General features: G+C 33.6%; 1 protein-coding gene across 3 annotated transcripts in view; it reads left to right on the forward strand.

The window, feature by feature from the left end:
- Positions 1 to 27,463, forward strand: part of LOC106880460 (RAB11-binding protein RELCH homolog) — a 245,776-nt gene that overhangs the window by 124,952 nt on the left and 93,361 nt on the right. For all 3 annotated transcript variants that reach the window (XM_052967015.2, XM_052967016.2, XM_052967018.2), the window contains one exon: positions 19,006 to 19,144. In XM_052967015.2, the coding sequence (XP_052822975.2) occupies positions 19,006 to 19,144 (139 nt within the window). The remainder of the gene's footprint in view (positions 1 to 19,005; positions 19,145 to 27,463) is intronic.

Genomic DNA, 27,463 nt, shown 5'->3' on the forward strand with positions numbered 1-27,463 from the left:
GCACAGATTGAAGCCTTAGCTTTGAGTAAATAAGACACACACAAACACCCACCACGTCATTTCACCACAATGGTTAATTAGAAACAAATTTTAAAGAACTTTTGAGAAAACATATATGTTTTATCTGAATGCTTCTAAAGAAATGAAGGGTATAGTGTTTCTTGGCAGCAGAAGAAAGTTACAGGTATGGAGCTAAGATTACAGTAGTGTTATCTGAATTAAATAAGTGACGAAAGAAAGATTATCTGCCAGTGGGTAAGATCTATTAGATTAGTAACCAATGTGTATGACTGCAGTTGTGAAAAAGAAGAGGAATTTTTGAATGTCTTAGTACTGATTTTCTTGTATTGATTTCATGCAGTGATAAAAAGTTTGATAAGTGTCTCTGTTTGCTTTACAACAAACCTACATTTATTTGTTATGTTTGTAGCTTTCAGAACAATGGAGAATATAAATGGATATACCAAAGAGAATTCTATTTTCTGTTTTATTTTTTATTTTTATTTCCTTATTTGAATGGGTTCAGGCACAACAAACATTTATTGCTTGGGCTAAATTGCATGGAACTGGCAAAGTCTTATCTCTAGAGAGATATAAAGAATGAAATAGTTTGAAGACAGATGTAGCTTTAGTTTTCTTGGTTATGAAGTGTATACTGGTAATGATGCAGTTGTTGGAGAAGATGTTAAATGCAGATGTAGATGTGATGCAGACCTTCCCTATTCGTGTTGGCATTTTATTTTCTATTAGATACAAGTTAGATTTAACTATCCAGCCCCCAAATCAACCTTGTTCAAATACATCTTTTTTTAGAGTTAGATGGACAATATTATCTCATGCACTCTTTTTTTTTTGTTCAAGACAGTAGAGTATTTGAAGGAAATTTGGCTATGATTTCTAGGAAGTTGTTAAATCCTTTAGAGGCTTCATTGTTAGCTCCAACAAGTTGAATATTCATTGTGGAGGTGGTTTGCGTATGTTTTCTTTATAATCTAAGAGATAGAGCATTAGATAAAATTACAATAAACTGTAGGAGGATTTTTCCAGATATGACTAATTGTTGATGTGCATTGTTAAATAAAAGGTATGCTAAATCTACAATGTCATTGTTTCCTTGGTGTAGTTATTTTATTTTCACTTAAATTCTTAATGCCTTTGGGAAAATTTCTTAATTGATGGATACGCCTGATTATGAGAAGTCAAGCAAGTGATTCTCTTATGCTTGTGTGAGATAAATAAAATATCGATTGATTAGTCTAAACAATGCCAACATGATAAAATAGGCGAGAAAATAGGAATAATGATCATCTTGGTGGAAAAGAGAATGTGTGGAGAGTAAAATTATTTGAATGTGATTAATATTTTATTTTTTAATGGGTTTCTTTATGTCTGGAGATAGTTACACAAAGCAGAAGCATAGATATGCAAATTAACCATATTTTTCTTTTTCTTTTTTTTTCAGAATAGGATATTAGGTGAAGAATACAGTATTTGTGTTGCTATTTAATTGTAAATTATATATATCTGAAAAGATGCTATTATTTTTTCTTATTTTCCCTTGAGAAATAGACAATATTTGGCAAGAATAGCATTGATTGTTATGAGAATGATGATAGTGGGCTGGTTAAATAAATATTGATTTTTGTTGATATTATATGTAGCAAATGATTATATTCTTGAGAAATATAGTAGAAGGTATGAATGATGGATATGATAACCAATTAGATTAAAAATACTATGGTTAAAGTTTTCAGTGACTATGGTCAGTGCATTAAAAAAAAATGACTTGATACACTGACAAAGGATGAGACTTATTCAATTTGAGGACATTAAAATGTGACCTATTTTCTTTATAAACATGTTAGAAACAGAACAGCATTGACCAAATTCAAACCACCACCCCTTTGATTACTGAAAGCACATCTTTATTTGTTACAGTTATCATAAACCAACCGATAAGTCTTGACTAAATAAATGGAGAATATCTGCTAGGTTTGCTACAGTAGCTTAGCTCAGTGAACTTAAAGCATTATGAAACTCTAAGGTGCTTCAGATTTTGGGATTTGCTATGAAGCAATACAGTTCTTGACATGAAGTATTTTCAACTGGGAATTGAATTTTGGTTCCTGATAGCGTGAACAACAATAGGAATTGAAGATCTTGTTGGAGTTATATATTTGAGAATGTGCAGTAGCAGCAAGGGTGTAGTTGTATTAGCAGCAGCAGTAATAGAAGCAATAGCAGTAGTAGTAGAAGTAGCAGCAATTTGACAATTCTGCTAATTTCCACATTTTTATATACAAAAGGCAATAGAAGCAGCAGCAACTTTCTGGAAAGATTATCTAAACTGTTAGTAAGTAGACGCAGGAGTGGCTGTGTGGTAAGTAGCTTGCTTATCAACCACATGGTTCCGGGTACAGTCCCACTGCGTGGCACCTTGGACAGGTGTCTTCTACTTTAGCTTTGGGCCGACCAAAGCCTTGTGAGTGGATTTGGTAGACGGAAACTGAAAGAAGCCCGTCATATGTATGTATATATATATATGGTGTTAGGAAGGGCATCCAGCTGTAGAAACTCTGCCAAATTTAGATTGGAGCCTGGTGTTGCCATCCGGTTTCACCAGTCCTCAGTCAAGTCGTCCAACCCATGCTACCATGGAAAGCGGACGTATGTGTGTGTGTGTATATATATGTGTGTGTGTGTGTTTATCCCCCAATATCGCTTGACAACCGATGCTGGTGTGCTTGCATCCCCGTCACTTAGTGGTTCGGTAAAACAGAATGATAGAATAAGAACTAGGCTTACAAATAGTAAGTCCTGGGGTTGATTTCTTTGACTAAAGGCGGTGCTCCAGCATGGCTGCAGTCAAATGACTGAAACAAGTAAAAGAGTAAGTACTGATTATTTGGTAAATTGATATTTTTTTTTTAGAATTATAGGTAATTTGTTTCAAATCTTAATCATACCATTTTGCTGATCTTATACTGTTGAGTAAGATAGCTGTAGTTTGAAACTGACTTGATATTGTACTTAGCACAAAGGGTTTATTTTAAATATTTGTTTTCTAAAGTATAATCAAATAAAATATGTTAAAGAAGTTCAAGAATTGCTATAAATGTGACAGGCATTACAAGATGGCTTTAAGTTTCTTTTCGAAAGCTGTGCCTGGGACCATTTTTTGATTATGATTGGAAACATTTTATTCGATGAAGATTTTTGTTTGCTTGTGTATGGAAGAACGGGCAGTGCTCATGATCTTTGCAGGTCCCCTGACACTTGTGAGCTTGATGCTGTTAATGTGCCATTAAAACTGTTGCAGATCAATATTCGCCAGAAGGACATGAGTGGGGAAAAGATTCCAGACGGTCTATGTTCTGGAGGGGAAGGATTGGACACAGTAATTAATGTGAGGCCTGGGAGTGGGGTGGTGGTGGTTGGATGCAGTGATGGTGAAGAGTAGTGGAGAGATGAGTGTGTTGCAGCTGCTTGAGTGGTGTAGGTATGACATCAACTACTTCAAGGCACAGACCATAATAGTAGTATTAGGAAAGAAAGAGGACACAGCTCACATGTTAATAATTAAAAACCAATCAGTTAAGTGGCCATTCTCTGGATGGTCAATGATAGAATGCTAGTCAGTTGATTGCTGGTGGCGGCTGTAATCTCCATATTCTTTTATTCTTTTATTCTTTTATTTGTTTCAGCCACTTGATTGCGGCCATGCTGGAGCACTCTCTTGAAGGGAATTATTTTTTTGTGTCTCTGCCCTCTCCTCTCTCTCTCTCTCTCTCTCTCTCTCTCTCTCTCTCTCTCTCTCTCTCTCTCTCTCTCTCTCTCGTGCGGGTGACACGTAAAAGCACCCACTACACTCTCTGAGTGGTTGGCGTTAGGAAGGGCATCCAGCTGTAAAAAATCTGCCAAATCAGATTGGAGCCTGGTGTAGCCATCTGGTTTCACCAGTCCTCAGTCAAATCGTCCAACCCATGCTAGCATGGAAAGCGGACGTTAAACGACGATGATGATGATGATGATATATATATGTATATATATATATATATATATATATATATATATATATATATATATATATATATTAGAATTGAGTAATTTGGGTAAGCATTGTGTTATTAAATTTGATAAACTGAAACAATGTAAAATGAAATACCTTGAGATTCAACTGTTGTTTTGTAGTTCACTTTTCATTTCATATTTATTCAGACTTGTCAGGTTTTTATCGTATATCTCTCAAAGGTTCTTCCTGAGCCATAGGCTCATAAGGCCAGTTACCCAGATTCTGTGGCATAAATACTCCCTCCCACTCCTCGAAAGAATGCTGGTCCATCTCAAAATTACTCATTTTTGCCAACTGAGTGAACTGGAACAACATGAACTGAAGTGTTATGCTGAAGAACATAATGCATTGCTCAGTCCTAGAATTCAAACTACAGTTTTATGATCATGAATACAACACACTAACCACTGAGCTAGGCACCTCCACTCTCTCTCTCTCTCTCTCTCTCTCTCTCTCTCTCTCTCTCTCTCTGTATATATATATATATGTGTAAAAGGTTGAAGAGGAACACACGAGTAGATATATATGGGAAAAAGACAAAGTAGAAAATGCTAAAATACTTTTATAAAGAACATTACAGAACTGGTTTCGATCCTTGAGATCTTTTCAACAGTAAATATGAATAATAAATTTTTGAAAAATTAAATTTTGGTAAATTTAAAAGAAAAGTCTTTTTAAAGACATATTTGAGCCTGGTGTAGCCATCTGGTTTCACCAGTTCTCAGTCAAATCGTCCAACCCATGCTAGCATGGAAAGCGGACGTTAAACGATGATGATGATGATGATGATTTGTATAGTATTCAAATAACAGGGGCATTTTTCTTGTTTCTGCCTGTCTCTGTTTCATCTGTTAACTCTTGTGGGTTCGAACCCACACTCTTCGATTAATCTCTCATACTTCCTCTCATTCCGTTGCTCTGCATTAGCGATGTTCTCTTCCCATGGCACTGTCACCACTAGCAAAGCTCCAGTTTTTCATTCTGTGTTCCATGGGATTAAGTCTGGTCTTTTTTATGAGTGGAAATATTAACAATCTTTCCAAATTCATGGCCAGCTCCCAGTATCCCTTCCATCTTTCATCTGTCTCGTATACTTTTTTTGAAGGCCTGGTCTTATGTTCTTTTCCCTCCTCCTGGAAGTATATCTTTCCCCACTTTTCCACTTTTGGGTACTCTCCCCTATTATATCCCTTGATCTTCTCCTTGAGTGCTGTGCTTATGACACCAAGGACTTGATTGTGACGCCATGTATATCTGTTTAGTGTTAGCCTGTAGTTTGACAAAACATGTCTTACTGTTGCTTTCTCTCCGCATCTACATTCATCAGTCCTTTGTATGTTCCACCGGACTAAATTGGCCGATGAAGGCAAAACATCGAAGGTAGACTTGATCAGGGAGGATGTTCTTGCTTGTTCCCAAGCCCAAAGTTCCGTCCATGAGATTCTGCGACTGACCACATATTCCTCCCATCTCAGGCACTGTCCCTGTTGACTACATTGCACTAAATGTACATTTTGCCCTTCTTTTTCTTCCTTTCTCACTTCATGTACCACTGCCTCTTTCATCCCTTTTACATTATATTCTTCGATGATTGATGTTATAAGTTGTTGCAGTGCAGGTTTTCTATATAGTGCAGTTGTATTCAGAAGAACCTGTTGGGTCAGATGGCTTACAGTGTTTACACTAAAGTGTACTGCTTTAGAGCAAGTTCAATTTACACTATAGCCAAGCTTATATTTTACTCTCAGTGAAATAAGTTCTATTAATATATTGCTGCTGCTGCTGTTGCTTCTTTTTTTTGTTTGTTGTTGTTGCTGCTACTACTACTACTACTACTACATTTTCTTTTCTTTTCTTTATTGTTTCCTTGATCCTCCAACTACAAAATGATTGCTAGTATTATTAGAGAAACAAAACTATAATCAGTAAACTGATCGATAACTTGTTAGGAATATCCAAAAATCTGAGATCAATGTTTTCATTACTCTGCTATAATGTCATATCAGTCTATTAAATTGTCTATGTAAATAAGCCTTCATCTGTGTATTGATCCTCACGTTTCATCTGTTTGGTAAATATTAGTAAATTTCAGTTTATGTGAATGTAAATTGAAATGTTATTCATTCTTTTCTGCTTGAGTTTATGGTTTTAGTGTTATACAATTCAGCTAAATGATACATGCTTGACTTGTTGGAATCTTCAAAGGATGTTTAATTTGGTTATTGATTATTAATTTTAATGTACTGTAGCTAAGCACCATAGAATTAGAAAGATAAGCTTTTGGAAAACCAAGTTTGTGTGATTTGGTTTTGGTTTCTAGTTGAAACTATACGACTCCCCTTGCAACATCAATACTCTTTGGAAAGAAATGAATGTCACACCATACCATTACAATTTCTTTGCAAATCTGGGATCTTGTGCCAAGTGAAAAGGAAGTCAATTTTAATGTTATCAAACTTGGTTTTCTAAATCTAAATGCACACTCTTCTAACTTGAAAGATTTTAAAATTAGCTAGCTGAAACAGGTTAAACTAAATACATGTATAATATTGATTTCAAAGAGAAAAACAACTTGTTTTAAATCTCTGAGTGAGAAATATGCAGTAACAGTACCAAATAGTAAAGTTTATTTGCGAACATAATGAGGCAGTCCTATATTAGAATGATGTTACTGTCTTTTAGCCCCAGGAAAGCATCTTTTCCAGTTGGCTACTGGCACACAGACTGTGCCCATATAGTCTATGCAAGGTAGGTCATCACTCCCATCTTTAGTTTTACATGATTCTCACAGACCTAGGTTTCTGGGTGGTTACCTTTTCTCAGTGTGAGTTAATCACCAGTTAGTGATGAAGGCTCCCTCCACTTGCAAATACTATATATTTTTCAAGTGACACAGCTGCCGATCTTGTAAAGAGAAAAACAACTTGTTTTAAATCTCTGAGCAAGAGATATGCAGTAACAGTACTGAATAGTAAAGTTTATTTGCCAACATAATGTGGCAGTCCTATATAAGGACGATGTTACTGTCTTTTAAGCCTCAGGAAAATATCTTTTCCAGTTGGCTACTGGCATACAAGTTAGAGATGGGAGTGATGACCTCCCTTGCATATACTATACGGGCATAGACTGTGTGCTGGTAGCCAACTGGAAAAGATGTTTTCTTGGGGCTGAAAGACAGTAGCATCATCCTTATATAGGACTGCCACATTATGTTGGCAAATAAACTTTACTATTGATTTCAAATTTATACATGTATAACATTGGTTTCAAATTTAGGCACAAAGCCAGTAATTTCTGGGGTTTGGAGTTAGTGGATTACATTGTTCACAGGTATTTATTTTATTGACTCCTGAAAGGATGAAAGACGAAGTCAACCTCAGCAGAATTTGAACTCAGAACATAAAGACAGACAAAATGCTGCTAAACATTTTGCCGAGCATGGTAACAATTCTGCCAGTTTGCTACCTTAAATACATTTATAATATCAATCATTCCCTGGCCATATTTATAAAGAAATCTGTAAGTTTCTACAAATTCTTCAAGTCTATAAGTTTCAATTAATTTTAAAACAATCAAGGATTTGGATTGGTTTAGTAAAATAAGTAACTTTTGTCAAAAAGGTCAACTAAACTCTGAAAAAAGTAGTCATTAAATCTTTTACATATTGGTAATTGTCTTGGTTTTCATTATATATAGTTTAGAAGTTTGTATAGGTACAGATGTGGCTGTGAAGAAAGAAGCTTGCTTCCCAACCTCATGGTTCTGGGTTCAATCCCTCTGTGTGGCACCTCGGACAAGTGCCTTCTACTATAGCCTTGGGCCAACTAAAGCCTTGTGAGTGGATTTGGAAGATGGAAATTGAAAGAAGCCTGTCGTGTGTATATATATATATATATATATATATATATATATATATATATATATATGTATAAAATCTTCTCTTTTCCTTCCCTTTGCACCACATGAGCTCAACTCACTGCCTATCTTCATCTGACACCAACCTCACCTCCTCTCTTCATTTGACACAAAGCCCACACCACTCCACGCACACTAACACTGACCACTTCTCAGCACCCACACCACATACCTTCATCCACACACTCACACTCTTCAATAGTGTCACCACACATACCACTATATGAGCATCCACACACACTATTTAACTCAGTACACACACCACACACCCTCTCCCACATCCACACAAGTACATAATACTCGAACACAGACAATATATGCATATGCAACACACATTAACACATGCAACATACAAAACCAAAGATAACTTTCGCCCACATACATACACCATATGCATGCACAGTTTGGTCAGACACACACACACACATGCGAAAAGGCACACATCAACTGTTACACACAACACACACACACACGCATGTGTTACACACATGCACTCACACATGTCATAGACACTCGCCCTTATTCCACACATACACACACACTCACCCATGTCAGAGTCCCTTGCCCCTATTTCACACATACACACACACTCACACACCACTCTCACATACATACACATGCACATGAACGTTCTCTTATTGGGATCACTAGCACTATTATTATCTCCCTTTCATTCAACCTCTTTTTTTATTATTATCTCCCTTTCTTTCAACCACTTTATTTGCAATCATTCACCATGTTTGATTGCTGAACTCCACACGTTTTTTTATTCTCTCTTTGTTTATTTTCTCTTATTCCTTTCTGTTGAAGAGCATAGGCTCAAAACGTAAAAGACTTTCATTTTTCCTGAGCGTCAAACTAATACACTTGTTTGTTGTTCATACACCTGTCTTCATCTTTTGTTTTTGTATAAATTTGAACTATCTCCCCTTCTTCCTAGCTCTCCTGTGTGACCCCTCTGTCCAGCATTCGCCATGATAGATCACTAGCCACTATACCTTTTTCTATTTTCTCTCCCTGTTTATTTCTGTGTTCCTTTCTGTCGAAGAGTGTAGGCTCGAAACGTAAAAGACTTTCTCACATCCTGAGTGTTAAACTAATACATCTGTTTGTTGTTTACACATCCTTCTTCGGCTTTTGTTTTTTTTTTAATTCTCACTATATATTTATGTGTGTGTGTGTGTGTGTGTGTGTGTATCTGTGTTTGTCTTTCTGCCATAGCTTGACAACTGATGCTGGTGTGTTTATGTCGCAGTAACTTAGCAGTTTGGCAATAAAAAAAAAAACCCCAATAGAATAAGTACTAGGCTTACAAAGAACACGTCCTGGTCTCAATTTCTTTGACTAAAACCCTTTAAGGTGGTGCTCCAGCATGGCCGCAGTCAAATGACTGAAATGAGTAAAAGAATATAAGAAAATAATAATTCTAGTAAATGGTCATTACAAATTATAGTGTAATTTTAAACAGCTCTAATACTATGGCAGGTTCTATAATGTATGAGGACAACAGTAGCATCTTGCATCCATTTGATTTTTGCTTTTTCAATATGTAGCTTTTTGTAGATAGTCTTCTATGCTGGATTGTCAATTTGAGATTTTGCAGCTGCAGTCATCCATTCATTGTGTCTGATGCTGAAGGCATTTAGGTCAGTTTCCAGGAAATCTTTGTAATGGGATGTTAGATACCAGTGACTGTATTGTGTGAAACCAATTAGTAGTAATGTATGTTGTTTGGTTGGTTTCTATTGCAGAGAACAGTGCAATGACAAATTATAACATTAATAAATTACAATGCATTGCTGTGATATATTACAAATATCTTGTATCTTGTAATTATTTCAGTCATTAGACTGTGGCCATGCTAGGCCACCATAAAATATTTTGTATGCAACCTTATATTTCATTTATTTTTATTGCACACACACACACACACACACACACACACACACACACACACACACAGAGTTGTGAATTTGCTATCATTTCTTTTTTCATCCTTTTCTTAATTCTTTTACTTTTCTTTGGTAAAGAGGGTAACCATAGATCTGTTTCTTTGTCTTTTCATTTGGCGTATTTATTTCTACTGTATACACTCTTTGGTGTTTGTCCCTTCAGTTTGTTTTTCTAAATTTTTCTCATCATAAGCTTTACTTGCCCTACCTCATATATTGTTATATTATTATTATTTATGTGTTTATCTCCTCATTATCTAGTAATCATCCTGATTTTACTTGCAATTTTTTTCTGTTCATCCACCTGTCTATCCATAATGTTTCCATTTACCACAACATACAATGTTGGTTAAGAATCTATAGATATGCTCCATAGTGCATTTTAGTAACAGAATAAAATACTGTTAACACATCAGTAACTTAATATTTGAACTAGTTGCCAGGAAGATGTCAGGTACACAAATTCATATATTCAATTTAGTGGCACTCTGTTGACTACGATGATGAGGGTTCCAGTTAATATGATCAACGGAACAACCTGCTCATGAAATTAGCATGCAAGTGGCTGAGCACTCCACAGACACATGTACCCTTAATGTAAATCTCAGGGAGATTCAGCATGATACAGAATGTGACAAGGCTGGCTCTTTGAAATACCGGTACTATTCATTTTTGCCAGCTGAGTGAATTGGAACAACATGAAAATAAAGTGTCTTGCTCAAGGTCACAACACGCTGCCAGGAATTGAACTCACGACCTTACGATCATGAGCTGAATACCCTAACCACTAAGCCACATGCCTTCACATTCATTCAATTTACATTCTATTCAATTTGCTTTGGACACTAATATTAGTTGATTTATAAGCAGAGTGTGTTCATGGATAACCTTTCACCTGTCTAGTGTATTGCATATGATACACAGGACATATTTTCTCTGATGTCCATGTATCATATATGATACACATCCTTAATTCTTTTTCAGTTATCAGTGTAGCTTTGGACTTATGAAGGGAAAGCATTTTATCACTCAGAATATATGAAACAAAGGCTGAATAAAAGTTTTGAAACAAGCATGGATTTTCAGGACAAAAGTAGACAAATGCTTTGGACAGGCAAAAGATTTAAGGAAAGTGCACAGCTGCTGAGGAAATTCCAAGCAGAAGAAATGTGATATATGTAGCTGTTCCTTTTTTTTGTCTGCAACCATGATGTGCACATAGACATAATACTTAAATTTGTCATAACATTCAGTGTTGGTTGAAAATTTTCAGAAGTGACATCACCAGTCTTAGTCGTTCCTATCGTTATTGTCACAGAAAGTGCCCTGACAAACATTCTCTTAGTGCCAGATCACTTTGTGCTATCTTACCTGACCTAAAATGCACAGTGTCTTCATTCAGATGCTGTTGTGTTTCCACAAATAAGGAAGTCTTACTATGGTTGTAGCTTTTTCCTTGAACTGCCAGACTTTGGAACTCTTTTTCATCTTATTCTTTTCTTCCTCCTCCTTATGACCTGAATTCTTTCAAGTCTAGAGTAAATTTATTCCTTTCATCTTAATTTCTCCTTCTTCATTGTCCCTTACATTAAATGGCTTCTTACTTTGTTTGGGACTTTCTTATAAAATAAAGAACAAAAAAACATTTATGTGATATATGCATCCCACATACAGTTTGCTGATACGTGATCAAATACTTGATTACAAGTGATGACACCTATTACCTTAAGGTAGTATTAGTAGTAGTAGAAAATTGGATTTCTGGAATCTATGTCTTTCCTTAATAAGTAATAAAGCTGCAATATGGAATATTGAACTTGCTTGCTACTTATATTTACTGTTGTAACTCATAAAACTCATATAGCCACACATATTTATTTCTTAAATAATTTTTGCTTTGCAAATAATGTATTATGTACCATTGATCCTATTAATGATTATGTGTTGATATGATGCAATAATAATGTTTCACTATTGCTGGACAGGACTATATTGAACAAGGGCAATGATGGACAGAACTATATTGATAATACAGCCCTTGAAGTTGTCCAAGGGAAGATGTGATCAAAATAATTGGAAGTGATTTGATTAAAGATAGTATAGAGAATCTATCAACCAGAATAACATTGACATATTAACTTGGGAATTCATATTAGCCCAGGAAAGTGATATGAAAATAAATAATGCAGTGATGCACACAAAACTACATTTGTGCATGCAGGAGCACTAACACATACACATAGGCTCCTATAAAAGTTTATGTTTGTGTGCAGGTACATACACACACTCAGATTGGTTACCATTGCAGGCATTAATGTCGTCATCAGAAGATGCAGTCATATATACATAATCACTTGCACAGAAACACAAATATATTTGTGCATAGGCACACACAATTGGTCATTACAGCGAGTGTTAATTACCTGCTTATAACCTAATATTAATGAGTATTTGATGCAAAGCTTATGCAATTAATCACATCAAATAGAAAATGACATTTTCTATGGGAAATAATAATAATTAACAACAACAATAATAATGATTTCTTTTATTTGTTACTTAGGTGATGGATGAGTGGTGCATTTACAAAAACAGACATAAAGTGTAGTGCTGAGGTTGGCATAGAGAATTTATTGGGTGGGTAATAACAACAATTTTTTTTTGAATAGTTTAATAGTTTATCAGACAGGTTTTCTTGAGAAATTGATCAAATTTTAAAATTGAGGACAACATAAAATTAAGTTAGAAGTAGTGAATTAGTGTTATAATGAGAACGCTTTTCTTCTGGGGTTTTCTCTTCATCATACTGAATGAGAGAAGAAATTTATAATTTTCAATACTTACTAACATAAAGAAGAAAAATATGAGATTATTTGCCTGTTACTATTCCTCCATGTCTTGAGAATGAGGAATGGTATTAACAAAAAAGAAAAAAAAAAAGGAGAGAAAAGAAAAGAAAAAAGCCATTTGTTCTTGAATACTGACTTAAGGGCAATGCTAGCAATGTAAAAGATTATACTTGAACTGAATGATATGATGCTGAGTAACAGATGACTAACAATCTAGATAAATAGAAAATAAAATTAATGGCATCAGCTACAGATGCTGGCAATGGCTATTTGATGCGTTTATTTGAGAGAGAGACATCATTCTGCTTTCTCAGTATCAATGTAGGTGTCTTTGTATAGCAGAATCTCTAGCTGTGTACACTGAAAAGTTTCTACTGCATCATTGAGAAATTGCTAAGAAGATTTATGGAAGTTAGAAAAAGTAATATTCCCTCAGGGTTATTTGTATGTGGCTGTTGCTTTATGGGGTTCAGTTTTCTATGAGATGAAGTGAATAATAACTTCGATAATTTTTTTGATTTTTTTTTATAGCATTTGCAAGACTCATCACAACCAAAACCTCTATTCCTGAGATGCATTGGTTATCACTGTTTAATAAATGTTATGTTGAGAAATTATTAGCAGGAAATAAAGCTTGAAATCCCTCTGCAAATAGTGATGGAACATGATTGCTAACTTGGCTAATATTTACACAGGAATGGTTTACAAATTTTTTTTCAAACCACTGTTCCATGCGGGCAGACCTTCTCTCTTTCTCACTTTGACTGTCTCTCTATCTCTCTCTCTCTAGCTATCTCCCACCTTCCTGTCCTTCCTTGTTCTACTGAGGTTGCCAAGTATCTCTTTTATACACACACGTTATTCTCTAATTCCTTGGTTCCACTCTCTCTCTCAGCCGAGAGAGTCTTGTCTTGTGAGCTCCCAGTTGCTGGTGTCACATAAAAACGTCCATGCTGGTGCTACATAAAAATACATCTGTACTGGTGCTACATAAAAAACACCCATACTGGTGTCACATAAAAAACACTCGTATTGGTACCACATAAAAAACTCCTATACTGGTGTCACATAAAAAAACACCCATAGTGGCACCACATAAAAAACACTCATATTGGTGTCATGTAAGAAGCACCCATGCTAGTGCCATGTAAAAAATACCTGTACAGGTGCCACATAAAAGCACCCACACTGGTGCCTCATAAAACGTACCCATGCTTGTGCTATTTAAAAAGCACCTGTGCTGGTGCCATGTAAAGGGCACCCATATTGGTTCCATGTAAAAAGCACCCAGTACACTCTGTAAAATGGCCTTAGGAAGGCGTCCAACTAGAAACCAAGCTGATATAGACAACTGGAGCCTGGTGCAGCTCTCTGGATTGCACAGCTTCTATCAGGCTGTCCAACCCGTGCCAGCATGGAAAACAGGCATTAAATCATGATGATGATGATGATTCTTCAAATCTGTTATGTTTAAAGTTTTATTTAATATAAAAATATTTATTTGATAATTGTACTCGTTTCTGTCATGAGATACTTTAGTGCATCTATTTTGAAAACTTCAGGCTGTGAGATATATATATATATCCTATATACATTTATATGATAACATTAGATCTTTTCCCATGGGTGGCTTCTGCATGAAGAACACACAGTTAAGTGTGGGTTAATACTTTATGCAGTGAGCTGAGTCATCATAGCTGTCAAAGATTCATTTCCCTACAATGTCACCCATTTAAGTTTTGGTCAAATGAAATTCCAGTTCTCTCTTGCTTGTCTACTTTGGGATTAACTGGTAAATGCTAATTACTTTACTTATAATTTCAATTGATTAAAAATTATATTTGGCCTACTACATTAAATGGCAGTCTGAATGTAACATGTTATTTATACACAAATTTTTATATACTGTGTTGATGCATAAACATCATAAAAATAATTTAAATGTGGTGTATTACTAATCTCGTTAGGAAAGATGTCTCCTGATGAGATATGTAATGTATCGGAATTAAATTAAATATGTATGTTAATTATATAATTAAATAAATGATTTAAAAATAAATTCCATTGAAACAGCTGTTGAAAACAAATTATGAATCATGTAAAATTTATACTTTTCTGCTGTTTACTATTTGTGTGTGTGTGTGTGTGTGTGTGTGTGTGTGTGTGTGTACATACACCTCCTTAGGCCTACTAGCAATAGTACATGGCTGGGAGCTAAAAGTTAGCTTGGAAAAGCAGCTGAAGTTCCCAGACACTGTTGCCTTAGCATCACTAAGACTAGATATGCTGCTGATCTCAGAAGCATCCAAACAGCTGGTTCTGTTAGAAATCTCCATTGTCTGAGAGGAATGTATTGAGGAAGCAAACAAGAGGAAGCGAATGAAATATGCTGAGCTGTTGGAGTGGGTGGCAAGCAAGGTGTGATCCTATTGAGGTGTGATCCTATTGAGGTGTGATCCTATTGAGGTGTGATCCTATTGAGGTGTGATCCTATTGAGGTGTGATCCTATTGAGGTGTGATCCTATTGAGGTGTGATCCTCTGCAGAACCTAAAACATGTTCGGTATCACCAATAGGTAAAGGCTGTCAAATTGGCTTTGAAATTTGAAGATGTTACCTCAAGGTGTCTGTAAACCAGGAGGTGCAATCTCTGAAAAGGACAGTGCTACATTGGATAGTGTTAACTAGATATGAGCTTGAGCTTGAATCAACTTTGATTGGGACATGTTGATGAGGGACTCTGATTGTTGAAACACCTAATGACCCTGTGAAACATCACTATGAGATATGGAACAACTATATGTATGTATATGTACATAAACACATTATATATGTGTATATATGTATGTGTGATCTTTTTTCTATGACATTATCAAGATAACAGTGCCAAGCTGGCAGAATCATTGATGCAACAGAAAAGAATGCTTGGTGGCATTTTGTCTCTTTATGTTCTGAGTTCAAATTCTGCTGAGGTCGACTTTGCCTTTCATCCTTTCAGGATTGATAAAATAAGTACCAGTTAAGTGCTGGGGTCAATGTAATCAACTTCTCCACCCCTCAAAATTGTTGGCCTTGTTCCAAAATAAGAAAAAAATATCATTATCAAGACAGTAATAGTGGGAGAATTATTAAAAACATTTGAATAAAATAGAAACTACATCATAGAACATGATTGAAGGCTGTCAGAACGTCTGTGAAGGTTGTCATTATTAATTTCTGTTTGGGCTTTTCATATCTGTAAACATATTAATTATTTACATTAGACGGATATTAATTCTCATCTTGTTTGTTGTTAACACAATATGTTGGCTGATATACCCTCCAGCCTTCATCAGGTGTCTTGGAGAAAATTTCAAACCTGGGTTCTCATTCCTGAGGTATTTTTCCCTCTGTGGGATGAAGTTAAAATAATAGACAGAGAACACCAGTGGAAAATACGAAGGTCCAGATGGAGGATATGTAAACGGAACCCTCCCCCCCATTAAATTTTATTTTTTTATGGAATCCCACGTTTTAGGCTCTGGAAATTCCGATTCTGAAAAAAAAAAAATTTTTTTCAAAAATCGCAACTTCAAAATTTCAATCCCCCCCACTCCCCATTTCTTCATTTTTCACTTTTTCTGGAATTTTTTTTTGGCAAAATACGTACAAAAATATGGAGATTATGATTCTGAAAAAAGAATTGTAAAATTTCAATTTCAATTTCAAAAAAAAAAAAAAAAAAAAAAAAAAACAACCCATGCAGGTTATTTACATGCTAAAAATAACAGCCAAATCTCACAAAACTGCGATAACATAATGAAAGAAATATGTAATCAATCTACTAACCTTTCTGCAAAGGTTTCTTTCAGAGTAATTCCCCGCAGTAATATGAAATTACAGACAAATAGGTCAGCTGTAGGAACTTACAACAGCTGGGTTACATTCACAGAACAGTTAACCATTCAAAGAATTTCGTCGGCCTTGAAACTGGCGCTTGCATGAACCACATTGAAGCCTATTGGTCCCGTATCAAAAGACGGCTAAAGTATGTGACTGGATCATCAACTGACATGAAATGGTCCTGCATTGATGAATCAATGTATCGAGAAATGTATGGATTTACTGCGATGAAAAACTTCCAGAATTTCTATACATTCTCGAACAGATTGGGGAAGTTTATGCCCCCTAAACTCCACCAGTGTAGCTTCCCTGAGCACACTTCTCAACAAAACTCATATTTTTTTATAACTTTCAAAAAAAAAAAAAGAAAAAAACAAAACAAAACACTAATTTCATATTACTGCGGAAAATTACCCTGAAAGAAGTCTTTGCAGAAAGGTGAGTAGATTGATTACACATTTCTTTCATTATGTTATCGCAGTTTTGTGAGATTTGGCTGTTATTTCTAGCATGTAAATAGCCTGCTGGAGAGGGGGGTAATTTTTTTTTTTTTTTTTTTTGAAAATTGAAATTTTACAAACAATATATTTTTCAGAATCATAATCTCCGTATTTTTGCATGTATTTTGGCAACAGAAATTTCTGGAAAAAGTGAAAAATGAAGAAATGGGGAGGGGGTGGAATTGAAATTTTGAAGTTGTGATTTTTGAAAATTTTTTTTCAGAATTGGAATCTCCATAGCCTAAAATGTGGGATTCTGTAAAAAAAAAAATTTAAGTGGGGAAGGGTTCCGTTTACATATTCTCCATCTAGACCGATATGAAATCTAAAAGAAGCAGCACATATGCTAGGACATAACAACCTCCTAAGCAGACTGAGATATGAGTAGCATATGGGAACCAGTATTAAGGAAGGATAGGAAAATATTAGATTTATAAGACCTAAAATTCACTCCATAATTGCCCACAGGCATATGGCATAGTGGTTAAGAGCATGGGCTACTAATCCCAAGATTCTGAGTTCGATTCCAGGCAGTGACCTGAATAATTATAATAATAAGCAATAATGATAACATTGAAAAATACTTTAGAAATGAGAACCCAGGTTCGAAATTTCTCCAAGACACCTGATGAAGGCTGGAGGGTACATCAGCCGAAACATTGTGTTAACAACAAACAAGATGAGGACAAATATCCGACAAATGTAAATAATGTAAATAATTCCTCATCTGCCTTTTTAAAAGTGATTTCACAGAAAATGCCTCATGAGTTACCATGAAGACAATTTGAAACATTATGATGTTATAATGCTTAATGTCATTTATATTAAAATCTTAGCAGCTAATTTGAATCATAGGGTTATTTCTCATTAGAATAATTGAACTCCTTCACTATGTTGGACATATATTGAATAACCTATCCTGTTACAAATTATATTGTAGAGGTAAAATAGGTTAGTTTGAATTGTGGAAACAATTATAATATCTAATTTGTGATGAAATGAAGAACACTTTGTCATGTAATCAGCAAGTGTTAGATATGTAGTTTGAGTCCCATCTATGGGCCTGTTTCTCTTTTCTGTCTTATATTTCTTCTTATGGTTAATATTTATTTTAAAGTATTAGCAGTTATTTCATTATTTAAAACTTTTAGATTGCAACTCTAATGCTTCTTCAAGTTCTGACACTTTTCAATGATATTTCAAAAAGAATATCTTAACAATATTGAAAATAGTTATTTTTAAGTCTTTTTGCTGTGTTATCTGATGTTAGTTGTAATATTCTTTTTCTAAGAAAAGCTGTTGGATTTACTGCTGGCTGTAGAACTTGTCACTTTAATATCTGAATTATCTTTTGAATGTTTTTCTTTTACAGATATTTCATTTTGTTGCACTTTCATTGTCATCTGTTCTTTTCTTCTTTTGTTTTTGTCTTGATACTGATTGTAGTAAAGTCTCATGACAATTATTCAGATTTCAAGTAGGAAATCTGATCTTAGATATAACAATATTCTTGTTGAATATTGCTAATTGCAAATGATTGAATTTCGAAAATGAGCAAAACCTCTTTAAATCATCAATCACATTTCATCTGAAATGATTATGAATCATTTAATTAATATTCAAAATTGATTAGAAGAAAGTAATTAAAATTCCTAACATTTTTTAATGGAATCTTTAGTTTCAAGAACAAATATATAGAAAAATGTATGTTTAATATTTTGACAAGGTCATGAAATATTTAATTTGCAAGTTTCATTATTTTCTAAATTGTAAGTGCTTAATCATGATAGGCTTAATTAAATACTATTTGTATGTTTCCATTTTTTTTTTTTTAGATGTTGGATAGGGTTTACATGCAGCTACAAACATTCTTAGATGACCCTGTATACCGAGATCAACATACTGTACACATGGAAATTATTCGAACTTTTGCTCGTGTAGGACCAAATGCAGAGCCTCGTTTCAGAGATGAATGTAAGTTTACTTCCATTTTTCTACTTTTCTCTTCCAAATGAAAATTCTAAAAATTTCAAAGTGAAAATTCTATGAAAATTGTTTATTTGGAAGGTTTTTTGCAAAAAGTTTAACTTGAATTTTTGTGAATTCTTTTATTTATTTCAATTTTACAAAACTAAACATAATATCTAGTTTTACAGCTTTTATGAAATTAGAAAAAAATACACATTTAGAATAATTCATTGAAATATTAAAACTTTATTGCAGTTATTTCGCTTACATCATGTAAATTGCACGAATCAACAGAAAGACTTCCAATCTTTTATATCTTTATGATAAAAGCTATATTTCTTCTGTTTCCACTGCTAAATATAATAAATTCTCCGTTAGTTCAAAGTTCTATAATTGAAAATTTGAATATCGACCGATATTCAATATCACTAATGGCGTAAGCTTTGTAAACTCCAAACATTAGAAATATTGAAAAACTACAAACTCTTTTTTCAATTGCTGTTGCTCTTTCTATAGTTTTCAATGTCAGCATCTTGTGTTTAATAAAATTGCTCCATTTTCCTTAATTTATCAAAAGCATTGTTAGATTAGAGAGTGCTGATGTTTGGAAGAAACATTTAATCATATTATTATTGTATATTTTTTTAGAAGTAGAAATTTCTTTCAGCTATTATTCTGTACATTACTTACTAAATGTATAAAGTGAGAACTTTCCAGTACCTTCATTATAATAGAAAACAAGTGCTAACATACTATCTTGAAGATACTGTTTTGCCAGTAACAAGGTTTTTGTTGATTTATCTATGTACTGTGCAGTTTAGTGTTCATTGAATTTTTAGTCAATATTTAACTCCATGTCATTCTTAATCAAATGTACATGTGATTAAAGGTACTCCATAAATGATTATTCCGTCTTTTCCAAGATCCATAGCATATCATTGCACTTGTCTTTTCAAGACATTGGGGTTTAATTTGAGAAAGATGTTTCTGTTATTTGTTATAGATGTATGTTTGTGTGTGTGTGTATATAAACCACCAACCAACTAAACAATCACCAAACATGAAAGTTCTATCCCTATATTCTTCATTCTTCATGTTCAGTGGTTGCATGTTGGATGAATTGAAACAACAACCATATCCCAATGAATATTAATTACAATATGGATAATTTAAATCTTGATTATGAATTTAGATATCTGTTGTAATTTGTTATCATCATCATCATTGTCATCATGTCTATTTTTCCATTTTTTTTACTAACATGGGTTGGGCAGAGTAATATCATTAAAAGATTTTTTACCTTTTACTTTAGAAAGCATTATACATTATATAATATGTATAAACAGTCGTTAAGCTATATATTTCTGTATGTATTTAATGTCTTCAATTTTTCACTCTTTCCAGGATTTTGTTATTCTATTCTCAAACTTTCATTGACTCATCTTTACTTTGCAACCATGTAGTTACAGGTTCAATCCCACTATACAGCACCTCAGACAAGAGGCCTTTAACATAGTCTTTAAGTGGAATTTGATAGACAGGAATTGCATGGAAACCTGTTATGTGTGTGTGTATGGTTATATATTTTGCAATTATGCATTGACAAAGGATGTAAACAACAGCAAAATGCTATAGCTGTTTGAATGAGTTACAGAAGTTCTTTTATCACTCATTGTCAAAAACATAGTTAACCATTGACGGGTCCATTGAAAAATATTAACCCTTTAGCATTTAATCCGGCCATATCTGACCAAATATTCTATCTGTTTTATGTACAAACTGACCAGATCAAACCGCTAACATCTACCCTATAATGTCATTCTAGAAATATGCCAATACACAAATTTTGAATCTACAAGATAATGCATAATTAACTAAAAACAATGAAAAAAATGTGATTGCTAAAGGGTTAAACAATGACATTATTGTTCACTGATTGCAATATCAAATCAAAATTACTTATAACTCTAAACTCACCATGTCTTTTAGGTATTAGTTCTATCATGCAACTTCTGTTAGTAACTTAAGAATACTACTGTGGCTTTGATATTCTTTATTTTATTTAAACTAGTGACTTCTGACTTGGGTAGTTCCAAATTTAAGAAAACTTCAGTTATTCTTAATATTTGCTGTTTTTAAATTTCTGATTTTATGAAATTCATACACTGGCAATAGATTGTTTGTTTTGATGTTCATTTTAGTTTTATGAGATATTTTTCAACAATGGTTTTTGTTTCACTTAATGAAAATGGAAGTGATATCAGTGATTATCATTTCAACTTAAAAATGATACTAAATTTCTAAAATGATTACTGAAAGCACTAGAGCCACCTTTCCCTAATTCTTGCAATTAAGAAATGATTATTTTCACCAAAATTAAAGTAAAAATAATCAAAGATAAGCATAAAATTGGAGCCAGGTAGAGTGGTGGTTTATGTGCCACTACCTGATCTTTAGTAGTATCCAGTATGGTTCAGGTCTCTAGTCTGTGGTCAGTTTTCTCCTTTTTCTCCCGCCAGTCTTAGTAGACCTGAGTAAGGTCATAGACATTACTTCTCCCTCTACTTCTTGGATGAAGTCATGTAAAAAAATTTTAAGTCAGAAAAATATAACAATAATAACAGATGTTTATGTCATGCAGAAAAGAAAACTTGTCTCTCTGGGTAGGGAGGGACCTTTTACACAGAAACAAGGCATCTTTAATGATGGCAATGAATGCTTAAGTTACAATCATTATTCTCAAAATATATTCTTTTTGTAAAATAATAAATTTCTTAACACTGAATTTTGCCTATCCTTATGTATAGTCTAAATACCTCATTTTATAATCAAGAGATATGTTGTTATGCAAATATTTTTAGTTCAGCTGACATCACAATTGGAAATTTTTTGTTGTTTTTATTTTACTTTTATTTTTCTATCTTCAATTATGTTTTTATCTATTTGTTTATGGAAAGAAGTAAGCTGACTCATAGTCCTTAAGCATATGCAGTATTCAAATTTCTCAATTATATTATAAAATTTCCCATACAGATTATAACGTTCTCACTATATATTCTATTCAGTTCAGTTTATTACATACAGATACAATGAAAATGGTGGATGCTTACAGTAGGTTGAAAAGAAAAGATTGCAAATGTGCAGGCTCTCAATTAATTTTAGGAAATTGCTAAAAGCTTCAGGGTTAGACAGGAGTAGATGCATTCATACAATTAGTTAATCAGATTATAGACAGGAGTGTTATCTCTGGTTACTGGCATGTTAGCACCATTATAAGAGAGCCAGTATGATGTATTTCAGAAGAAACAACACAATGAATTAAATTATTACAGACCAACCAATGGTAGTTTGCAAAGAATGTGTTAGTAATAACTATGTAAGACAGACTTAAAGTAGAGTCTATGTCTTCGATGTTTTAAAGGAACTGTAACTATTATATTTCTAGTTGGACATTTGTATGAATAGTAAATGTCAAAGAACATGTAAGTAGTTTATAGCATTTAGAACTAAAATATGCGAGAAATCTAAAGCTTTCTGTTGGTTTGCAGATGTGAAATAAATGAACTCAGCAAAGGACATTAAATGCAGATTAAATGACCTATAAAAATACTTTTTATGTGCTAAATACTAAAATGTTATATTCTTTTGTAGAAGTTACCTTTGCTTGAGATGATTAATTACAAGATTTTTGTATTCTCTCTCTCTCTATCTCTATCCCTATGATAAAGAAAAAGAGAATGTTGTCAGAATGACAATGATCTTGTTATCAGAATTACAATAAACTCCATGCCTATTATACAGTTATATTGTTAGCATTAGAAATTATCATGTTAAACAAATATATATTAAAAAAAACATGTGAATCTTACACATGCTAACATAGAAAGATGTGTTTAATTGGGATTAAATCTTCATTATTATGTCAGTTAAAGAGAAAACAATTTTCTCGTAGTGTTGAAATCTACTTTGAATTTCATTATCCTCATCATCATCATCGTTTAATGTCTGCTTTCCATGCTGACATGGGTTGAACGGTTTGACTGAGGGTTGGCGAACCAGAAGTCTGCACCAGTCTTCAGTCTGATCTGGCAAGTTTCTACAGCTGGATGCCCTTCCTAATGCCAACCACTCCAAGAGTGTAGTAGGTGCTTTTACATGCCTCTGGCATGAGGGCCAGTCAGGCGGTACTGGCAACGACCATGCTTGAATGGTGCTTTTTTAGTTGCCACCAGCACAGGAGCCAGTCCGGTGGTACTGGCAACGACCATGCTCAAACGGTGCTTTTTTCCGTGCCACCGGCACAGGAACCAGTCTGGCAGTACTGGCAACGACCATGCTTGAATGGTGCTTTTTTACATACCACTGGCGTAGGAGCCAGTCAGCATCCCTGGCAACGATCACGGTTGAATGGTGCTTTTAATGTTCCACTGGCTATACCAAATTGTTTTAGCTTTAAATTATATGTTCCAATTTATCATTTGATATGCCAATTATTCAGTCTTTATGCTGCTAATCTTGTCCAAAATGTAATGTGACATCATAAATATTGGAAGATTAAAAAAAAAAAAAAATGAAATAATATTTGTATGCAAATTATTAAAAATCATATTAAAAAACAAGCATTTATCCATTTTTGCCTTGCCTTGGGCCTTCAACTCCTGATGGCATCATAGAGACATTGTCATGATATGAGCATTTCAAACCTTGAATAGCCCATCCCTCTCCATTTTTATGCTCATTAATCAGAAGATTTAAAATTAACACTTAATGATCTTTTGAAATCAACATTTAATAGCTAGCAAGTAAATGTTTACAAAAGCAGCTGTATCTAATGCATTGAATTTAAGGGTTTCCCATAGTGTATTCAGTTTCCAGGAAGTTCAATTTCTATAACCCTGTTGTCTATTAACCTATCACTCTCAGTCCAACATTTCCAATATGATGAAAACCACTTTTAACAATGAATTTCTGTAATGCTTTGAGTCTGTCTTCCTCCTCAAAGGATCACTAGTATGGCTTCTGGAAAGCTAGATTGACTAGAGACCTGCTTTGATATGTCACTCATTTTTGGTCTGTTAGTCTTGAGAAATTTTATGAAAACAATGTTTTTTTGGCAAAGTATTTAACTGTCCCAACTTTAAGGATCTCCTGCTCTTCTGTTCACCTATAGGCTCCTTCCATCTCTTGTTTCTTAGACTGGAAAGTTCTTCACAGATTGCACCATCTCAATGTGCACCGACTAACCTCTAGGTGACCATCATGTTGGTGTGTCTCAAGATTCAGAAAGGAAAAAATTATTCCCACATTAGGACAGTACTGCTGGTACACACATGAACATCCTAAACTGCATCAAAAAGATGGTATACTACCTATTAATAAGGAGTTGCTCTCCATATACAGTCCAACATTTAAATCACAGAAATGCTTTCCTTATGTGGCTTTTTCTATCACAACTATAATAGCCTCTGCCCCTCAGAACTAAGCAATTGCATATCTCCACACTCTATACTAGCCCACTCAACATACCTACCTCTCCTGCTATCACCACCCTTTCTTTTTTTCCCCCCTCATCTGGTTCTACACTGACCACTAATCTTAATCCTTTCTTACCAGAATGTCAACTCCCTAGAATTCTCTCCTTCCTCCACCATGTTTCTCATACAGACATGAACTTTCAGACTTATAATATGAACATCAGTTACATCAATTGCTACAGTCTCTGAGGTCCTGTGAAGGTTATGGTTGTAGTCCTATCCTTTTAACCATAATAAACTATTAGAAAGTACTTGCAAACCATTATATATTTTTGTCATATGCATTTATGTTTAAAACTAAAATAACATGATTGCTTAAATTTTTACAAGCTTGATTTGTTTTCTGAAGCAATTAGAATAGTCTGGCATTGAAGTTGTATTTTTCACTTTCCTATCTGTATTATACTGTATATCTTTCTATATTTTTTTCCTTTTGGTATTGATTCTTCTAAATTAATGTTCTGTTTTGTTGGTTGCTATTTCCACAAGTCTGGCCTGACAATTATGTTTTATACATTTCTCATTGTCCTCTAATCTGGGAAATGTTGTTATAAATCTTATAAACAGTTGTACATCGTCTAACCTCTATAGCCTTTATTCCATAAACATTCCATAAAGTATTATTACTTAAATATTCTGTCTGTGATGGGACTTGAAATTTATAAGATAGTACACATTGTGCTGTTGAAAACTTAATTTGCTCTAAAATTCAGTGATGGACTAATTGTATAGTGTATTGTTGGAATGTTATTTTTAATGAGTGTTCATTAAAAACTTTAATATCCAATTAAGAGTAAACATTGATTACACTGGTGGTTAAATATTTTCTTATTTTTGAGTTGCCCTAAAGATTTTTGCTTTTACAACACCTACTTTGTTAGGAATACCACACCATTACTTGCATAGATAGATAGCTTTAAGCCTAATTGATTGGTATTCTCCCATAGTTAATAAGTCTATAAAAAATTTATTTACAGTTATGTTTATTACTGTCCAGCTTCTCTGCAAAGGTTTTTCTAAGATTTAATTTAACCTCTGTATTACTAAAATGAAAATGCACTGCTTATGTCTTTGAATTAACTTTGAAATTAATCAAGAATTTTGAGGGATTTAGTAAAATAGCTAACCTTTTTATTATTAAACCAACATTTGGAACATAAATCTTCTGACATAAAATGATGGAAGGTTTTTTTTATATAAATGAAAACACTTCAAAGCAGTTGGTTTTGTATCACAGAACCAGAGGTGTCTCAGGCAGATTACCCCATTCTCTAGTTATACTTGGCCCTAAAATCATTGTCAATTTATTATAATTTTCCCTATACATCTTGTGTTCAGTTTGTTGTCTTACACATAATTTGTTTTAGACAAGTATGGTTCTACTTGATAAATAGGTTTTCTTTTTTAGCAAAGTGTAACTTTTCAACCATAAATTAGGTAGGGGAAATTGTTACCTAGGTGAACGACAACAACTAAAGTTGTGTGTCTTGTTCAGGGACATATTAAAATGTAGTAAAATTTGAACCTGTGATCATATGGTCACTTTTCTGGCATTTTAACCACAGAGCAGTTCTATTTTACTTTCTCATTCCATTTCCAAAACAGTACACTTGTTTCTCCTGTAAATATAATGGCTGATATGCAACATTTAATTTACACTACACACACATTTCTTATCACTGTTTTATCATCCATCTTCTACTGTTAGATAGCTTTTCAATTTTCATGTGATTTGTTCTTCAAATGTATCTTTTATATGGAATGATAATTTTTTTTCATCATCAAAGAAGTCTTCTTGATGAATTATATATCTTTAATATATTTCTCTATTAATTCATATTTTGATGGATGTATTTCTCTACTGTCTAACATACATGAATCCTTTATATACTTCAGAGCCAAATTACACTTCATCATATTATATTCACTTCCTTCATTATCAGATATTGCCAATTTTTTTAATGTAGATTTTAATGTCATAAGGAATAATGTATCTAATCCTGTTAGATTTTATTCAAGAAAGTTTTGTCATAAGATGTTCCATTAGTTTCATTTGAAGAACTGGACTTGCTTTATTAATTTGACTTCTATAACTTATGAAGTCTACTTATCACTTCAAGACAGTTATTACTATTCATTGTAGCGTTGTTATATTTACAGAAGCTTCTTTGTTCACTCTTTGAAGAAAGACACTTTCCTTATTTCAGTTGTATTGCATAATATCACAACCAAAATTTTAGTTGCTTTAGGATTTTCAATTAGTTTAATGTGGGTCTGGGTTTCCAGATTTGAAGTTCTTTTAAACTTAAACCACACTCCTTAAAACCCTGCAAAGAACATAGATCATATCTATACAGAGTTTTCCAAATGTACCTATGAGGTGATGTCTTACTTCAAAAGTTTTAAATTTTTGGATGTAAAATGATATACTGAGAAAGTAAATCAGAATCGTACCAATACATACCTTGATTTTCTTCTAATTTGATAGTTTCATTTATTTATGGATTAAAAATATTGTTTTTTTAAAAAATTCAAATGCAAAATCAAAAACATATAAAAGAAAAAAAGATAATGTTGGATATTCATGCTTTTTTTTCAAGTATATTATGAAATGGGAATAAATGAAGTAAGCTTGGATTTGAAAGCTCGTCTCATATTCAGATTATTAGGAGTATATCTCTTACTTTACAGTGCTTGGTAAAAAAGTAAGAATGGGATTTATTGAAGAATGATATTTTTTCTTTAATGGGCTAGGACCATTCAAAGATAATATTTGTATTTATTAGATGAG

Source organism: Octopus bimaculoides, chromosome 4 (genome assembly GCF_046866305.1).
Source record: "Octopus bimaculoides isolate indiv1 chromosome 4, ASM4686630v1, whole genome shotgun sequence".
Taxonomy (NCBI): domain Eukaryota; kingdom Metazoa; phylum Mollusca; class Cephalopoda; order Octopoda; family Octopodidae; genus Octopus; species Octopus bimaculoides.